The sequence below is a fragment of the Schistocerca nitens genome, chromosome 1, assembly GCF_023898315.1.
Source record: "Schistocerca nitens isolate TAMUIC-IGC-003100 chromosome 1, iqSchNite1.1, whole genome shotgun sequence".
Lineage (NCBI taxonomy): Eukaryota > Metazoa > Arthropoda > Insecta > Orthoptera > Acrididae > Schistocerca > Schistocerca nitens.
This window is the reverse complement of record NC_064614.1, coordinates 691165328-691185219: the sequence shown is the minus strand read 5'-3', so window position 1 is coordinate 691185219 and position 19892 is coordinate 691165328. Positions and strand designations below refer to the sequence as shown.

General features: G+C 39.0%; 1 protein-coding gene across 10 annotated transcripts in view; it reads right to left on the bottom strand.

The window, feature by feature from the left end:
- LOC126259353 (RNA binding protein fox-1 homolog 3-like) overlaps positions 1 to 19892 on the bottom strand; it is a 456111-nt gene that overhangs the window by 60499 nt on the left and 375720 nt on the right. For 5 of the 10 annotated variants that reach the window (XM_049956084.1, XM_049956093.1, XM_049956109.1 and 2 more), the window contains 2 exons: positions 8680 to 8734; positions 3664 to 3699 (listed from right to left, as the gene is read on the bottom strand). In XM_049956084.1, the coding sequence (XP_049812041.1) occupies positions 3664 to 3699; positions 8680 to 8734 (91 nt within the window). The remainder of the gene's footprint in view (positions 1 to 3663; positions 3700 to 8679; positions 8735 to 19892) is intronic. The other 5 variants (XM_049956134.1, XM_049956102.1, XM_049956143.1 and 2 more) reach the window with 1 other exon arrangement.

Below are 19892 nucleotides of genomic sequence, written 5' to 3'. Positions count from 1 at the left end.
AGTCATATCAGGCCTCGTATGTTACTGGTCATCAGCTGGTAGCATGATGCGACATCATGGCAGTACAGGGTGGCCCAGCTGCATCCACTATATGTGGGAGGATGACATCATGGCAGTGCAAGCCAGCACATGAACAGCATTCCAATTGCCACTCCCTGTTGCCATCCTGTGTGTCTTATTACTCCGAACATGATAAATCTTAGTGTCCCCCAGCACTGGGCCATTTGTCACATGCATCCAAACGAAAGCCACATTGTGGTAGTGTAATACTCAACTGCACAGAAAGCACCATCAGACGACATGGATATGGATATCTAGGAAGTGCCACTGTCAGGGCCAGTTTCCGATCAGGATTACAACAAACTTTTTCTCGAGTTTTTGGACTCTGGCAACAGCTGAGCCTGCAGGTAGCCAATGTTGGTGTTCAAACATTTCACCTCACTCTCCTAAGTGCTGTCACCAGTAAACAGGAGCCTAATGGGGTATGGTAAAGAGCAAATCCTCTTGCTTGGCAATTTCACAGCTACAATCACCTGTAGGTCAGTCACTGCCTGTTACATTTATTTGTACCAACAATGCTAGTTCAGCAAACATTTTTGGGTTTGATGCCATTCAGGTTTTCAGCTTTTCAGTCATGAACTCCATACAGTTGATACGTGCTGGAGTCCCCTATCAATCACTGGAATCTCTGCACTTAGAATTTCAGGATATCTTGTGGAAGGCCTAGTATGTGCTTCGGACTTTCAAGCCCACATAACCTTAAAGTAGTTGGCTCAGCCTAGATTTTTTTGCGCTAGGTAGATTCCTATAGCCTTACACTCCTAAATCGAGGCAAAGCTGGACCGGCTTGCATCTCCCAAGGTTGTGGTTTCCATTTGCTCTAGCGAATGAACCACACTCTTTGTAATCATTAGGAAACAGACTGGTGAACTGCTCATCATACATTCAGAGTCTGGGGTTGACACATAACCATTGCTACATCCAGATGAGCTGCTCACACAGTTAGAAGCAGGTCGATTCTTCTCAAAACTCGATCTTTGCTAAGCATATCACCAGTTACCCTTGGATGACGAGTCCAAGTGTACAATGGGTCTTAATACATCTTTTGGTCTGTACCAACACGGTTGATGTTTGGGGAGGCAAGTGCCCCACAACTTTTCAACACTATCTGGGACAGGTCACATCCATTATTCCACACTTTTTTCCAACTACCTGAATGATATTGTAACTGGATGAACGACAAATGACCACCTACACAATCTCTAGGCTTTTTTTTTTTTTTTTTCAAAAACTCCAGGCAGTGGGTATGTGTTGCAGTCTGCAGAAGTCCAAATTTTTTCAACCGTCTCTTGAGTATGTGGGCCACACCATACCCCTGGTGAGTGTGATCAGGGCCATTACAGACCTGCCGTGTCCCTCATCATTGCAAGAACTACTGGCTTTTCTGGGTAAAATTAGCACTGGTTCATTCCGAGGTTGTCCACCATTGCAAGCCCTCTCTACCTCCTCCTTCCTTTGTCTGGTCTCTGACGTGCAACCAGGCATTTTCCAGGTTGAAGGTCTGCCTCAGATCAGCACTATAACTAGCTACATTTCATTCTGACGAAACACTGACTTTGACTACGAAGCCTTGCAGTACAGCATGTAGGCAGGCCACGTCCATCAGAATGCAGACGGCTCAGAGAAGCCACTGACGATTGCATCCAAAACTCTCATACCAGCACACATTCACTACTCTCAGGTCAAAAAGGTGGCTCCGGCCATTGTGTATGCATTTTCTTGTATGGCGTCAAATTTCAGCTCCTTATGGGCCACAAGCCATTAGTTTCATTATTTAGTCCATACACCCAGGTCCATTATAAGATGGCCCACAGGTTTCAACTATTGGCCTTGTTCATCTCCAAATACCACTATGAAATCCATTTTTACCCCTTTGGGAGCCATGCCACTGTGGACATTGTATGCCGGCTGCAAGTTGGCCCGGACCTCGGGTTTAATGCAGAGAAGCTTGTGTTTTTTCATTTGGATATCTCCTCCCATCAAATGTTTCTAAGCACTAGCACCTGCGTCACCAAGGCACTTCATCTCACCCCATCCTCTTATCAACTCGGCCTCCTGGTCACCCTCCCAATCTGATTCGTAGCTACTTTGCCTTGTGCCATCGCCTCTCGGTCTGAGACAGGTTCCTCTTCCTCTAAATGGCTGACAACTCCCAGAGGGATTATTCCCAAGAATTTGTGGATGGAGGTTTTACAGCTCTTACAGCATTGACCAGGAGCTGGAGCATTTAGATGCTGCATGTCCCCACTGTGCTAGTCAATAGGCAGTTCCCAAGACTTTTTTCTCCTTGTGGCCTCCAGCGACCCAGCCCTGGGCCACATGGGGAAGCCAAGCACTTGGTTCACACCTGTAAAACCCACGTGAAAAAAAGTCTGCAGGACTTTCCTGTGAAGGAGGCATTACAGTTCATTCTCATGGCCTATCAGTTCCCTCAGTCCTGCCAAGCTTCTCTAAGGGTGCTAGCTGGGTATGCTGCTCCTCTTCCTCCATCCTGGATCTCGCTTACCTTCGTATTCCGCAGTACTGAGTTTCCTAACAAGGTTGGCAGTCTGGGTGCATAGTTTAGGTTGGCACCCCTGCTGGTTACCACTAATGATCACACGTCAGAACAGCAAGCATGTCTAGACACTCCGAGCTAGAGACTGAGAGGTACAGCGCCATTAAAATCACCTCTAAGTCCAACTGAGCTGTATTTTGTGTGAAATACTGGGTAGCAGAGTAGAAAAACTTGAATGCGGTCTCCCCACCCTCCTCTCCCCACCCACCCACACACACCCTTTTATCCAGATATGATGACCTCTGCAACACATAAAACCTAAGTGTACATGACTGTGGCTAACTAAAAATGTCAGCCCTACAACATCACAGCAATGAGAAAGTATGTAGAGGCATGTGAAAGATTCATTTAATTTCCTCTTTATTTAAATCAACTCCTCCATCAGTTTGATAATACATCTATTTGGGCAAGCAATCTTCACTTGCATCTTCTCCTTTCATTTATCTCTCTGTATGTGTCAGCACAAAAACAGATATCCACATTCACATTTACTGTTTACCACATTCTACAGTTGTCAGTGTATTTACAGTTTTAAAACTGGCTAAATGAAGTTTGTGCATCAACCTCTGATAAATTTTAATTTGGTCTCCACAATCCCCCAAAACAATAGTATGGTCTATAAATAACGATAACAGCAAGGAACATTTTGTGTGTGTGTGTGTGTGTGTGTGTGTGTGTGTGTGAGAGAGAGAGAGAGAGAGAGAGAGAGTAGGTGCGCGTGCCATAAAATGTATCAGCAATGCTTCAGAAAGCCAACTATAAATAAGCCATTACTTTTGGAAAAAAACAGCAACAAAAGTACAGCAAAAAGCTACAATAAAAAAAGTGTAGCAAATCTTACTACAATGAAACCCAAGATAAGAACACTAAACAGTGTGTGCAAGATCTGTTAGCATCATGTCAGCCATAAAGAATGAAACAAAGCAAAATTAAGGCAATGAATAAAAGTCATTAAAATTGGCATAAATGAGATCTGACAAAAGAACAATGCAATATCCCACTGGCAGACAAACCCAACACCAAGAAAGTCAAGTGGGAGCTCTCACCGAGTGTGGGCACCGTCCCATTCCTAGTCAGAAAAACTAAACGAATAAAAAAAAAAAAAAAGGTGACAAAAGCTATGAATAATGCAATCTATAATGTGAGAAACATTAACATATGCACAAAGGCCAGAAATACATTTATTTAAATACCTCAAACAACATGGAAACTAATGAAATATATATAAGCTCTCAATAAGTAGACTAATCACAAAGCAACTTCTGATGAAAGCATTTCACGGTTCATTATGGAGAAGTACTATTTTAACGCTATATTTTCAAAGATACTTAAAACAAAAATGACATTAAATTACACATCTACAACTAATTATGAAAGAAACATGCAAGTTAATATGTGTACATTTTCTACATAAATATGAAAATACTGATATTGTACTGGCACTATCCCACTGCACTGAAATATCAAGTTTAAAAGGCTGAACTTTGCAACAGCAGAAAACATTGTGCATTAAGAAGTATTCCAAATATACACCAATCATGTTCATATTTATGGAGGTTTGACGTATTTTTCACTGAATGTAATTAAAAATGGGGTTTAAATGAGAGGGAGTAACTGCATCTACATTCTGTAACAGTATATCCATGCTCCAAAAATCAGAAATTTGGACTTTGACATCAATTTACATCAATCAAATAAACCCAAAATAAGATTTAGTGTTAATTACAAGCAAATAAAAATGAAAAAAACTGCCATGCTTTTTATACCCTTGCGCAAAATTATCTACAGATCTACATTGGGCTTCAGATGTCAACTTCATGGATATCAATTAGTGCCCTTCTGCAAGTCTCAAAATTTTAAGATCAAAGAAAAAAAATTCACATCTTAACTGAGAATAAATATACAGAAATGTAATGTATTTTATATTAAAAAGAACTGCACAATTACTGTTGAATATTAACTTCTCAGTTCATATAGCACAGCCACAAAAAACAGAGTGCAATACTTAGTTGATGGTCCAGTTTCTATTTTACCATCAGTTCTTCCTTGCTATTAATTTATATTTCCAGCACTTAATACCACCAAAACCTTAAGAAATTTAATAATAAACTAAATCTCTTGGAAACGGTACACAGGACAATAACGTGTACAGTGGGATAGTAAATTCTACTCTGAATGAATGTATTAGGTATTATAATAGTAAACACTGTATTATGAGGTTAGCTATGTTACCACTTTTATGCAGTTTAACCTTCTCCCTTCCTTTTCACACTGTGCTTTAATATTAGTCATAAAACCTCAAATGAAGGCACCCACTTTTCATGATTAGCCACCATAAATGACAAAAACTATATGGCCTGGAAAGCACAGCTTAGTGAAGAAACCTAGTGAACACTGTTAGAAAACAACATACACAATTTACAAGAATCAATGGAATTCATGTGCAAATTTTTGGGTGAAACATGAAGTCTATCAGGCTTGAATAATAGATAGTATGATTGGAATCGTGAGTGTAATTTCGAACTAACTTATATCTATGACTGCTGTTTCACATCTGAGAAGTGTACAGCAAGACATTGGTTTGTGATTGCCGCAAACATTCCAAAAAAGAAAGCCAACTTTTTATTTGGGGGATGCGTGTGACTGAAGATAGTTGATAAACGTATTGTGTCAAGTCAGTGGTTCAGTGTGACTGTAATTTATAGTTCTGAAATCAAAGTTTATTGGACTCTGAGCGAGAAAATACGTAAAGTGGAGAAAAACTGAATATAACAGAAGTAACACTAAGTTTCATCTATTGTATGACAGTACAGAACAGAAAATGTCTGTGGTTTCAATCATGGCTGTTCAATATATAGTCTTATCACTTCCCACAACCAAGTCTATCGAGTCTCTATGCTATCTCAGCTGTAGGATTATTGTAGAGGATGTGGAAAAGATATGTACAAGTAATAATGAAACTTTACACACCATAGATTTTGTATGTATTTACAGATGTGGACTCCAACAGCAGGGAAAAAATTTCTCAGAGCTGACTTTGAGACACATTTTGACCAATTTTATCGCATACCATCAAATTTCTTGCTAAGTTACTCCCATAAGTTCACATTATACATATCTTTTGTGACATTTCATAGACTAAATATTACACAAGGTATGACACCTTTAGTTGTGAGTTTCCAGTCCCCTGAACCAATTTCTTGTGACGGTAATGTTACGACTAAAACTTCAACTTAAACCTTCAGTAAAATAACAGTGTTATACTAGGACCCAAATTATGTTGCTGCATTTGTACTACAAGAGAGGAATGCAAAACTTAAATTAAAGAATGAGAAAGAAACTGAATGTACTCAGTAAACTGTTACAAAAGCCCCTGGCAATTTTTCATCAACAATAACATGTGATAGTAAACAAGAAATGGAACAGAAAGAGTTATGGATAGGAGGAAGAATTTTAAATGACACCACTGGCAATGAAATGACAAAACTGGAAATGTCAGACAAAGCTACCAACACAAGAGCAAGAAGAAGAGGAGGGGGGGGGGGGGGGGGAGGAGAGAGAGGAGGCAAGGGGAACAATTACAATAGGCCTACAACGGAAACAGATACCTACCCTGAAGTTGGGTGAAATGGAGGGAGGAGGAGAAGAAGAAGAAGAAGAAGAAGAAGAAGAAGGCAGGCATATTTAGTAAAACCCATAACTTGAAGATGCCAGCTAAATTATATTACAGTAAACTGCAGAGACACTCATGTCTTGATATTCATTTAGACCATATTTTAGCAAAAATAAAGGATAATTTTTTTTCTCAGAATGCCAATGGAAGGTGGCAGAGATAAGAAAAATAGAATTCTCAAAAAATTGGTAGAACAATATCTGATTTACACAAAATTCCATTGCTTCCAACTTCTCTGTTACGGCAATGTTCACAAAAAGAAAATTTCACTGGTACAATATTATTCAAAATCTCCATTCATCTAATGCAACAAACAAACTCTCGTGTTTGTGGTGTGTTGTTAGAGTGTTCTACATAAACGTTTAATAGACACTCGTGGTAATGATGAAGTTTTTGAAGTGAATTACATATTTCTTTTCCAGTTCCCCGATTCCCAAGGTCAGTGATCGGTACCACACTAGATCATTTGAAACATTAAAATTGTTCAGATGCAGAGATATAGAAAAATTAAACTGTGTATTAACCAGGTCATACCGTGTCATTCATTTTGGAATATTAAGCTATTTCATCCCCACAACTTAACAAATAAGACAAGCATATCCCAAAGCAATCCAATACTAACATACAAACTCAATCTTGTATTATCGTTTTCTACCTTTGCAAAAGTTCCTGTCATATGTTTTCTCACTTGGGAAGTGTGAAAGTTTTTGAAAACTTTATTCAGTTACCATGGAAACAGATGCAAAGATGCCTAGCACAATTACAAAGAAGGAAAACAGTACATTTCAATAAAATATATCATTAATTTTTGCACCCACATAACAACGCTCTCACCTGTCCTTACAGATAACCTAAGCACTTAGGAACGATGGCAGTTATTAACATACTGGTGACTGTGAGTATGTGTCAAATCCCATGTCCAATGGTTCATGGTTCAATCGCCATTCAACCCAATAATTTTTTCTGTCAATTATCACTTCTTTCACCTCTCGGAATGATGTGTGTATGAGAAATGCCAAGCTGCACAATGGTTTGGGATCTGTGTTAAGACTGTAGGTCCACTTATAGCAGGCTGGTCCATTAGTCCATGGGTCTGAAGAAAGTAAAGGCATGCCACCTCCAATAGGACTACACCCAGTGAAGCACTGCATTGATCAAACCCACCACAGATTTAAAACTTGGCTTTACTGACCAATGTACAGTGCAGATTCATATGACACATCATCAAAAAGACTGGCAAGAGATGCTTGAAAAACAGAAATTTCATGAGTAATATTAGGAAAAGGATAGATTGCTACTCACAGTAAAGACGACCCATTGAGTTGCAGACAGACATAACAAAAAGACTGTTACACATTAAAGCTTTCAGTCAAATCCTTTTTCGTCGAAGAAAAAACCATACATTTACACCAACAAGCACACCTCAAGCACACCTCATGCACACATGACCATAACCAACAGCTGCTTTGTTTTCTTTGCTGAAGGCGACTTTGCCTGACAGCTATAATGAGCAATGGTCTTTTCATTATGCCTGTCTGCAGCTCAATGGCTCATCTTTACAATGAGTAACACTCTTCCTACTCATGATATTGTTGATATTCCATTGTTTGAATTTCAATGAATGGTTGTTAATTGTGTGGTTGGAAATACAATCCCTAAAACTAGCTTAACAAGAAGTGGTAGTTCCAAAAATTGGTTCACCACTAAGCAACATGGTATCATGACTGTCATTCCCAAAGAAAAAAGGGGAGCGGGAGGAGGGCAAAGGAAGCAATAATATAACTTTTTCATCTTCAACAGTGGTGCATAAGAATATAGTATTATGTTTATCAACACATGACAATCTGTCAGTTGTTGATGTTGCAACACACTGTATGCCAAAAAAATTGTTGCCTGTCATCAGAGCAAACACCCCACCCCCACCCCCCGCCATCCCACTACTTCACTCTCTTACTGCATGCCACATCCTATGTGCATATAAATAAATATGCCAATAAACCTTTCAGTTGTGTCTCACATATCCATTATCAGACAAGAATGTAGACTGAATAATGGAGAACTTTCAAAGGACTGGAATTTTGAAAACTACTGCCCATTCTCATACATATGAATGAGATAGTTTTCTGTTAATATACATGAGTAATTTGTTTCTAAACACTAACTACTTTTACTTTTAATTATATGTATCTGATATGTGGCACTTGAATAATGCCGAGGACAATTTTGGGCTGCTGGACCTTTAAGTTCACTAAACAACACAACCTAGAGCAGATTTGTTCGTATCTTCTGAAGATTGTCTGCATAGAATCATAATTGCCGCTGTGAAATTCTATTTGTGATAACATATAGTTGCTATTTCTCATTTCAATATCCAGTATTAGACACTCACCATTGGGAACAGCAGGTACCTTCTTAGTCTGCACACGAGCGGTTGCATTGTTGACCTGAGACATTTCATATATATCTATTACTATTTCAAACATAACAAAAAAGATCATCCATTTATTTGATTTTTATATTAATAAATTAAATCCAACAGCAAACGTAGTACCTTTTTAATGCTACACAAGTCTTTAAAAATGGGCTTCTAAAATTGTGGCATTTTATCTAGGAACCCTCCTTAGGACTTCAGAATGAAACTATTGGAAAATACTTCATAAAATAAAATTACTGTGAGTAAATTTCTAATATGAAAGCGTCCATTTTTAACTTCCAATAATGCAAGCATGTTTGTAATTTGAGAAATGGGGATGATTATGATAAATGCAAACCTTTTTCCCCCCTTTGAATGGGTCCAGATGTGGCTACCAACCTGTGTTGCTGTTGAACAATTAACAGTACTGTATATAATATTTAAGTAAAACTTAAGATGTAGTCAATGATAATTAACTATAGAAAAACTAGTTATGCTAGAGATGAATTTCATTATCAAATTCCATAACTGTTACAGTTACACAAATACACACCGATGTATCAGTTATTGTTGGATATTTCTTTATGGCAACACATCAGTTTACTGTCATTCAGAATAAACAAGTGAAAAATATATAGAAACATATTTGATGCTCCATAATTACCACTTCATTCCTCCCTCTTAATCTCTGCATAGCTGCCAAACCCAACAGATGTGATATCTGTGATACATATTCCAATATTTAATTGGATAGATAAAAAAATCTATTTGCCAAGCAGTGGCAGAACCCACACAAAGACTGATGTGGTTGGCTAACTTTCGGAGCCAATGGCTCCTTCTTCAGGCTGAAGGTTGAACGGGAAGGAAGAAGGGTGAAGGATAAGGATCTGGACTCTCAGTGAAGAAGAACTCCAGAATTTCCTCTCCAACCTCAACTCCTTTGGCTCCATCAGATTCACCTGGTCCTACTCCAAATCCCATGCCACTTTCCTTGACGTTGACCTCCATCTGTCCAGTGGCCAGCTTCACACTTCTGTCCACATCAAATCCACCAACAAGCAACAGTACCTCCATTATGACAGCTGCCACCCATTCCACATCAAACGGTCCCTTCCCTACAGCCTAGGTCTTCGTGGCAAACGAATCTGCTCCAGTCCGGAATCCCTGAACCATTACACCAACAACCTGACAACAGCTTTCGCATCCCGCAACTACCCTCCCGACCTGGTACCTGGTACAGAAGCATATAACCAGAGCCACTTCCTTATCCTCTCAAACCCAGAACCTCCCACAGAAGAACCACAAAAGTGCCCCACTTGTGACAGGATACTTTCCGGGACTGGACCAGACTCTGAATGTGGCTCTCCAGCAGGAATACGACTTCCTCAAATCCTGCCCTGAATTGAGATCCATCCTTCATGAAATCCTCCCCACTCCACCAAGAGTGTCTTTCCGCCGTCCACCTAACCTTCGTAACCTGTTAGTTCATCCCTATGAAATCCCCAAACCACCTTCCCTACCCTCTGTCTCCTACCCTTGTAACCGCCCCCCGGTGTAAAACTTGTCCCATGCACCCTCCCACCACCACCACCTACTCCAGTCCTGTAACCCGGAAGGTGTACACGATCAAAGGCAGAGCCACGTGTGAAAGCACCCACGTGATTTACCAACTGACCTGCCTACACTGTGACGCATTCTATGTGGGAATGATCAGCAACAAACTGTCCATTCGCATGAATGGACACAGGCAGACAGTGTTTGTTGGTAATGAGGATCACCCTGTGGCTAAACATGCCTTGGTGCACGGCCAGCACATCTTGGCACAGTGTTACACCGTCCGGGTTATCTGGATACTTCCCACTAACACCAACCTATCCGAACTCCGGAGATGGGAACTTGCTCTTCAATATATCCTCTCTTCCTGTTACCCACCAGGCCTCAATCTCCGCTAATTTCAAGTTGCCTCCACTCATACCTCACCTGTCATTCAACATCTTTGCCTCTGCACTTCCGCCTCGACTAACATCTCTGCCCAAACTCTTTGTCTTTGAATATGTCTGTCTGTATACCAGTCCTTTTTTCCCCCTAAGGTAAGTCTTTCCGCTCCCGGGATTGGAATTTTTCCTTACCCTCTCCCTTAAAACCCACATCCTTTCGTCTTTCCCTCTCCTTCCCACTTTCCTGACGAAGCAACCGTTGGTTGCGAAAGCTAGAATTTTATGTGTATGTTTGTGTGTCTATCGACCTGCCAGCGCTTTCGTTTGGTAAGTCACATCATCTTTGTTTTTAGATATATTTTTCCCACGTGGAATGTTTCCCTCTATTGTATTCATACAATTAAATAATTCAGTGTTTTTGTTGTCATATTCAAGCATCCGATTTACTACCTCCAAACTTCCCTTTCTACTGTCAGATTCATCTGTAGATTAAGTTTGTTCCCTGTGTTTCGACCAAGTCCCATAAACACACCCTTTGTTGTAGTAATAATTTCCCGTTCTTCTGGATAATGAGTGTTATCTTACAGAGAAACTCTCATATTGAATCTCTTGCTTCTTCAGGGCAAAGAAATCATTTTCATTAAACCAATTTTTTTTTCTGTTCTATTAAAACACACACAAATCCTCTGTACAATTCCGCATGGTCATAGTACATCATATGAATCACCTATACAACATTTAGTAACTGAACTACACTTCTGTTTCCCCTCCCCAGTTCCTCTAAACCATCTTAACAAAGTGCTTTATGTTTTCACTTCACTTTCCATGGCATTAGGTATCAAATACTACTAGTCTCACATTCTTTTTTTTCCCCCCACTCTTGTTTTTCATCCCCATAAATTAGGTTTTAAAGATAAATTCCCTAATCATACACCTACATCTACAACTATACTCTGCAAGCCACCTTACGGCATATGGCGGAGGGTATTTTGAGTACATTGTCATTTCCTCCTTTTCCTGTTACAGTCGCATATGGTTTGTAAGAAGAACAGGTGCCGCTAAGCCTTTGTGTAGGCTCCCTAGTCTCCCCAATTTTACCTTAATGATGTTTTTGCAAGATATAAGGCAGAAGCAATATAATTATGTGATGAAAATACACAAGATGTTTAAGGAAAAACATATTTATGTATGAAATAAAGAACTCTTAACGATGAAATGAAATGATTGTATGGCATTGTTAGCCGGAAGGTCCCATTCGTGTACGGCCGACTGAAACTGAACTAAACTCAGTCCATACAGCCCTCAGAAGGCCCAATGGTATTAACTGACCACCATGTCATCCTCAGTCAATAAGCGTCACTGGATGCAGATATGAAGGGCATGTGGTCACGACAAAGCTCTCAGGCCATTGTTAAGTTTTCCTGACCAGAGCCACCACTTCTCAATGAAGTAGCTCCTCAATTGGCCTCACAAAGACTGATTGCAACCCATTTGACAACAGCACTCAGGAAACCCGGATGGTCACCTATCCAAGTGCTAACCAAACCCATCAATGGTCAACTTCAGTGATATGACAGGAACCAGTGTTACCATTGTGGCAAGGCCGGTGGCATTCTGAAGATACTAATATAGAATAATTGATGACTATAAATACCACAAAGTACAGAAAAGCAACAGGTTATGGATGGAATTAACAAGATTTCACAAATCATCTAACTTCAATTTAGGTTGTGACACTGTTTTATTAGCTGCTGGAAGACAGGAGGGGGGGGGGGGGGGTGTTAACCAAGAAAAACCTCCAGAGAAATAAATCTATCTAACTCAACTTACAAACTGTTTGACAAAATTACAAAAAACAGACTTCAAACAATAACCAAATATTTCCTTATCGAAGAACCAGCAAGTGTTAGGAAGAATCATTTAACTACTGATGCTATTTTTGTTTCACGGCAAAATATTGAAAAATAACATTTTGTATCTTAACCAAGAAATCTTACCACATTTTGAGAAAGCCTTCAGCAGTATTTTAAGATAAAAGTTACATAATATACAGTTGACACATTACATCAGCAATTCAAACCAGTACAAGAACACTTATTTGTATTGGATCTACAAGAGTGACATTTATGTCCTACCTTACAATATCTATATTGACAATTCTTTTCAAACATGGAGCTTTAAAGCTGACTCTTGACTACTGTTGGATGGTCTACCAATATTAAAAGCATTTTTTTGTTCTCACAACCTGCACCAATTCATGAGACAGAAAATTTAGTACAAATAACAGCTAATGAACAGAGTTTGGAAAATGATCTGAAATTTTCAGACCAAGGAAGCTAATAAATCTGACTTAATTAAAAATGTCGTTTATAATAAATAATTTAGGAGCAAAGGAGAGACCACATCAAATAGCAGAAGTTTGGATTCGTTGAGAGAGACATACAATAATGTAATGTACTATATGATAAAGATGTACAAAAGAAGTGAATATATGTAGAACCATTTATTAGATAATTAGCAAATATTTGAAAATTTAAACTCTGCAACTTATGAGAATGCTCTACCGATAGTCTTCCACAGAAGTGAATCATAGAGGATAAACAAGAAAATGCATATCCAGAGTATGAGAGATAAAGTTTCTGAAATGGGTCAAGGGAAGTAAAAAAAACAGACAATCAGAAATGTACTAAACATGCGAATTGAGAAAGGGAAGTTAGAAGAAAGATGGAAAAAGTTAATGTCTGCATAGAAATAAAAAAAGAAACAAAATAAAGCAAATGAGATCTGAACAAGGAAAATGTGGGGAGCACAGTATGCAGTACAAAACCTAAACTGAGTAGGAGTAGGACTAGAAGTAGAAGTAGGAGTAGGAGTAGGGAGGAGGAGGAAGAGTGGGTAACCTAACACTTAGTTACACTTCCACATACACTTCGATAAACTTCTGAAACCTTCATGTACCGTTTGGTAGTAACTGTGCCACCAAGGAATATCGCGCCAATTATTCTGTGACTGAGCATTGCACACCCATCGAGGGTCAAGAGACTTCTCAATCGTGAAATGCGGATTCTCAGTTTGAACTTTCACAAACTGGAAACATGGACAAGACTCTGCTAACCTTTAACGTGTGTTCTAACAGAACTGTGGATTCCAAGGGCACGGAAAGTGTTAGTGCTACATCTTCAGGCTACAAAAAGAGACTCATTACAAGGTTGTTTTATCCTGCTATGCTGTTGTGACAAAATTGCCACCTCTTTTTTGACCTTTACGAAACTATTGCCAAAACAAGTGTTTGTCCATGTACACAATAAAAGCTGAATGGGCGGAGAAGGAATTAGGTGCTGGATGGATAAAATTTGGTCTAGGCAATCTGGAGGCCTACTGAAGAAGCCTGCCCTGTTAGTACAGGACCAGTTTCATTCTCAAAGAACAGAAGACATTAAAAACAGACTGAATGAACTGAAGACTCAGTTAACTGTAAATCCATGAGAGCTAACTAGTTTACTTCAACCATTAGGTATTTGATAGACTATTTAAGAGACTTACGAAGGAGAAGTGGAACAGATGGATGCAATATACAGATTTTGAAAACACACTGTCAGGAAGGAGGAAGACACCTAGTTTCTGAAGTTCGTGACTGGATCAAAGCTGTATGGTAATCTTTAAAAACTGAAGCAGTGATGAAATTGCTTAAGAAATGTGGCATCAGTAAGGCACTGGATAATACAGAGGATAATTATTGTATGAGGATTCAAATTCTGACAAGGCGGCTTCAAGTATTACTTTCTTCAGCTCCAAGGATGAATTTTGTGGATTTTAGGACACAAATTAAAAGGTAAGCAATTTTTCCTACTTAAATTGTCTAGATAGTTGACGTAAATGCACACGTGTTTTATTATCGTTTTGCAGTAGAAGTATTAAGTGAGAAAGTGTCTTAAAATGTGGGCTGCATCTTTTATGCTAGAGTGTCTTATCTGCCAGTGAATACTAAATGTGATTTCTTTTTCAGGGTGAAACAGTGTTATCTATTTTATTTTTATTGTTCGTAATTTTTCTCACGTCTATGATGATTCTCCACAACCGAACTTATATTTAGTGTTACATACATTATGGAGTTAACAATTACTTCTTTCAGTTGTCAATTAAAGACATTCTTTTAATTATTTCTGTGAATCAGTTTAGTGACTGAATTAGCTTCATTTTTATTGATTCAGCATTTCATAGGGTCCTTGAGATACAGCCTATGGTGCAAGTAGTTCAAGAGTAAAGGAGATTCTCCCTGAACACGACAAGCATTGACTCGTCAACATGCTCACACAGATAAGAAAAAAACTCTGCTACATTTGGGAAGAATCCCTTGACAAGAACAGTACAAGCTTGCTAAAGGATTTTTCCAACAGCTTCCAAAGTTCCAGTTTCTTCCTGAGCGTGTCTGTTGTTGATTCAATGCTTCTGCTACTCAGTGAGTGGTACCCTTTACTCCTAAACTATTTACTTTCTGTCAGAAGTTTCCTTACCCCCTGCAAGATTCTTGTTGAAATTCAGTGATCTGAAGACTAGGGTTTTCATAGTTGAACAGAGAACTGCTAAAAGGCTTCAGCCAAGGAGAATATCTCTGCTGTTATTTTATCTGCCATAGGTAAATTCCCTCCTGTTTGATAGCAAAAGTACTCTCTAGATGATGTGCAGTTACCCATCACAGCTAATCTGAGAGTTTGGTATCTAAGACTTGCCCACCCTGTCATTCACTCTAGGCCTAGTGTCTGGTACCCTCTAGAGTAGTTGATGTTGGAGTTCAATGTTTGATTAAACACAACCATTTTGGAGCACGCCATTCATAGCATCATGTTAAAACCAGGGTTCTACATTACATGACAAATGTAAATGCCACTCTTTGACTGAGCCAAGTGCAGAAACATCTTGACAGGACTGTCAAATAATGAAAACACTTTGCTAGGGGAGGTTAATCTTGCTTCATAATAGATGGTATATACCATTATGCTTAAATAATCCATCTCCAATGAGAGCACCTGATGATGTATGCACCAGAACACACCCATATGCTGGTGGCTGATAATCTTACAAATACAGGGTGGGGCAAATAAACGTGGCCCGGAGAACAGAGTTCCAGGGTACAAAGAAATGCAGCAGAGGAAAGGAAATACAGTACTAACCTCCTTGTAGCAAATACTGAAAGTGACCACCATTCATCTCTTTGCACTTCTGGACACTCGTGGGCAAGTTGCCGAAGCTGGACTGCTGAAATTGCTCCAACCTAACCCAAAATGTTCTGCTGTAGTTCTTGACCACTATGAGAGTTGTTGCCTCACACCTTAGACTTAAAGGGTCCCCACACAAAATAATCCCAAACTGACAGATCAAGTGACCTGGGTGGCCAGCTAGGGACACAGCCAGACTGGCTTCCGCTAACAACTCTGTGTAAATATGCTACAAGGTTCGGCTGGCTGTATGGGCAGTTGCTCCACCCAGCTGGAAATAACTGTAGGTCTTTTCCACCTCCATTAATGCTGGCACAAATTCACGTCCAATCGTATCCACTCATACAGACCACTTTTACTTGCACCACACTGTATTACACTGTGGCACATATTCATCTGGGTATTACTGGAATCTACAGTACCACAGAAAGCCCCATGGCATATGAAAATGTTATTGATAACCCCACTGTTCTTTGTAACTGATTTCTTTACTGCTTCAGGTGACATTTTCTGCATCACAACAACAGTGTAGTAGCTCATTTCTGACACTACTGCATGAGCAGTAATTACCCATGGCATAAAGCCAGAATCACATTACAATCAGAAAAAAATGATTAACTGAATAGTAATGTTAATTTCACTGTGTTAAATGCTGAGAGATTTGGATTCATTCTCTGACCAAGGACTAAAGGCTATTTATGAAGCAACACTATTCATATTTGCCAGATGAGGAAGATGAATGTTTCGAGGCAGTCATTCTCATAAATTTCATAAAGGCACTGGTGCAATAGTAAACACAGAGGCTTCCCAAAACTATAAAGGAGTTCAGATACTGACTGTTATAGTTTCTTCTACGAAAACACTAGTGAGATTTTCTTTCTTACAAGAATATAAGGTTACATTATTTCCTTACCATCACGAAAGAAACTGCAAAATTCATTGCCACATTCACTATACAGTGCAGAGCTAGCAACACCAGATTTTTGTCACTTGAGGGCATGAATGTAAAATCTTTGAGTGATATAATTTTCTTAATGAGGGAAAATTGAACAAAAGCGTATGTTAGTCACTTAGTAATCATGACAATATCAAACAGTGTATAGAACGTTTTTATTTGGGGGGCAAAATGGTCAGACTTGTACCTAATTTTTTAAGTATAATTATTACATTAATGAATGAAACCACAAATATGAACACTGCAACAGCTCCGGCTGCCCACTACAGCAAGTGGAATATATGTGTTGTGGTGGGACTACAGTACCCACCCAGTTGACTCGATTGCTTTCTATCTGTGTGTTTGCTGCCATCAAAAAGTTACAGAGCCTTTCTTTAGTTTGGAAAATTTAAATGTATTAATGTTGACTTTTGTCTGCATAAATAACATTAACTGAAGGGACTTCTTACATTACTCTTTACCAATGTTGTCCCAGACTAGCTATAAATTTACATGTATGTTGTCAGGTGGACTAGAACTACTGTTCTCTAACAATCACAGATCGAAATCAATACTGTATGCTGTCCCCCAAACTGATAGGACATTACAAAGACAGAAAAAAAAATCATAGAATTAATTTTCACATTGAAAAGGGTATCATGCAGTGTTGCAGTTGCACCTTGTGTTTCAAAGGGCAGTGTGTACATTAAAAGAAAACATGATAACCAGAGCAGAAATAATTGGGAACAGATTGTGATTGTGTGGTGCTAATAACATTACCCTTCTAGTTGATGGAAAGTACAGACTGCTTAGCTCTCATTCAGGCTAAGGATATTGACACATAAGGTCCCAAAGTGGCTTCCAATGACAGACTTGCATCAGGATAAACAACCACACTGTTGTGAGACGAATTAGCAGTGATGACAACACAAAACGTGACTTTACATCAATATGAAAGGCAAGTCTGTCTTGTGTGAGAGTAAATTTTTGATAGAGATTGTGTTCACCGTTTCATCCTAGTAGCAGGCTCATTGATGAAACCTGTTAATGGCAAGAATGTACACCAGACTCCCATGAATGTTTTCTTTTTAAAAAAGTTGAAGAATAATATACACAGTGATTATTAAAATAGGCTTAAAATTCACATCCTTGCCAACATTTTTTAAATTTAGTCTTGAGACTGCAGAGTAATAATATGTACGCAGTTTAGTTTGTCTAGTCACTGTATGGCAATTATGAAACAAATATTGTGGGGAAACACAGTTTAGTGTAAGTGAAAACACTTTTAGTACTTGAAACTTTTATGTACATTTAAGCATACACAAAAAATGCAAGAAAGAGGAATAGGAGTATGTAAAAAGGCCGGCAGCTAAGGTAACGTTTCATGCTATATATGAGCTTCCTCTGCCCCTGACCAGCTCATGATGAAGCCATTCTCCACACCGGAAAGTAAGATGTAAAAGGTATTTTATCTGAATCTAAATGCTGTGTGTAAACTGTTCTACTGCCTCGCAAGCACCCAGCAGTCATTAAATGTATTCTATTTGCAACTGATCAACAACTATTGCTCCTACCCCATATTGTTCAGTGAATTGGGCCTGCAGTGTGCAAATGGCTTAGGAAAAACGTTTTGTGAAGAGCATAGGCCTCCAAGGTTTGATAATAATTACAATCTTATGTGCCTGTCAACAATGCTACAACCAAGAATGGAACGTTGTGAACAAGCCTCTACCAAAAATAATTCAATATGGAACAAGCAGTATGCAGAGTATCTGTTTCACACAAGCTTCAGAATGTTGCAGCAGATACATGAAAACTTTTTCTAGTCCAACACATTTCAGCAGTTGACTTAACAAAGCCCTTATGCTTCAAAACAGTCATGGTGATCCATCCTGCACAATGAATGGGAGCATATTCAACATAGTCACTGCTATTTTGTAAGGACAAATAACTGAATAGCACTACACACATTTGTAAATACACTGAACGCTGTCCTGGCAGTTGTCATGCTTGAAATTTCAAGTATACAAATGAAAGTTTCTCTGTAGCATCAGCAGACTGAAAGCACAGAGCACTGGGATCATCTTCAAAACTCGTTTCTGGTAGTGAAAGCCGGCATTAAAGGCTCAGAAGCACAGGTGGCTCTTTTGCTCACACCAGACTTGGGTGTGATGGTTTTGTATATTGTGAAGATAAATGATTGTTTTCGTATTTGGCTGTAGTGGGATAATTTACAAATGTTCTCATGTCAAATATCTATCTTCCCTCCTACCTTCTATTGTCGACCCTCCTTATGCAATGACTAAAGGAACTAATTGTGTGTCAGTTTTAAAGATTGTGCCCAAGAATATTTAACAACAACACTCTTAAACTGTTACTATCTGAGCACTTTAAGGCGTATCCTGCCATTTCTTTCCTCCCCCCCCCCACCCCCCACCCTCTCTCTCTCTCTCTCTCTCTCTCTCTCTCTCTCTCTCTCTCTCTCTCTCTCTCTCTAGTCTGAAGGCTGGTTTGATGCAGCTCACCACACAACCGTGTTGTGCAAATCTATTCAGTTCTGCATAATTATTGCACTCTATAACCATTTGAACCTGCTTACCACAATCACACTTTGGTGAGCCTGTGCAATTATTCTAACACTGTTAGCCAACATTACTGAAATGACAGGTGCACAGAAAAAAAGATAGAAAACTTGCTAGCTTTCAGAAATAATCCTTTCTCCAGGCACGCCGGACATGCTCGCACACGCACACACATTTAGCGTATGCCTATGCCCCTGTACAGTGCCAGATGGCTACACAATGCAATGTTAAAATGAAGCACTTTAAAGTAATATACACATTTTAAATCGCATCACAAATTTACATGTAACAAGTAAAGAATACCTGAAATAAGGAGAAATATAAATTTTAACACCATCTCCTGCACTGATTCTGATCAATGTTGCTGAATGACAGTATACTGAAATACTATAAAATTTCACAATTCTCAATGGATTATAGACACTTACTAATTCAATACAAAATCCAATCACAAAATCAAATTAGTTGTCAAACTCACTCCTTTTATTGTTTTGTAGAAAATATAAGTACGATCTCACTA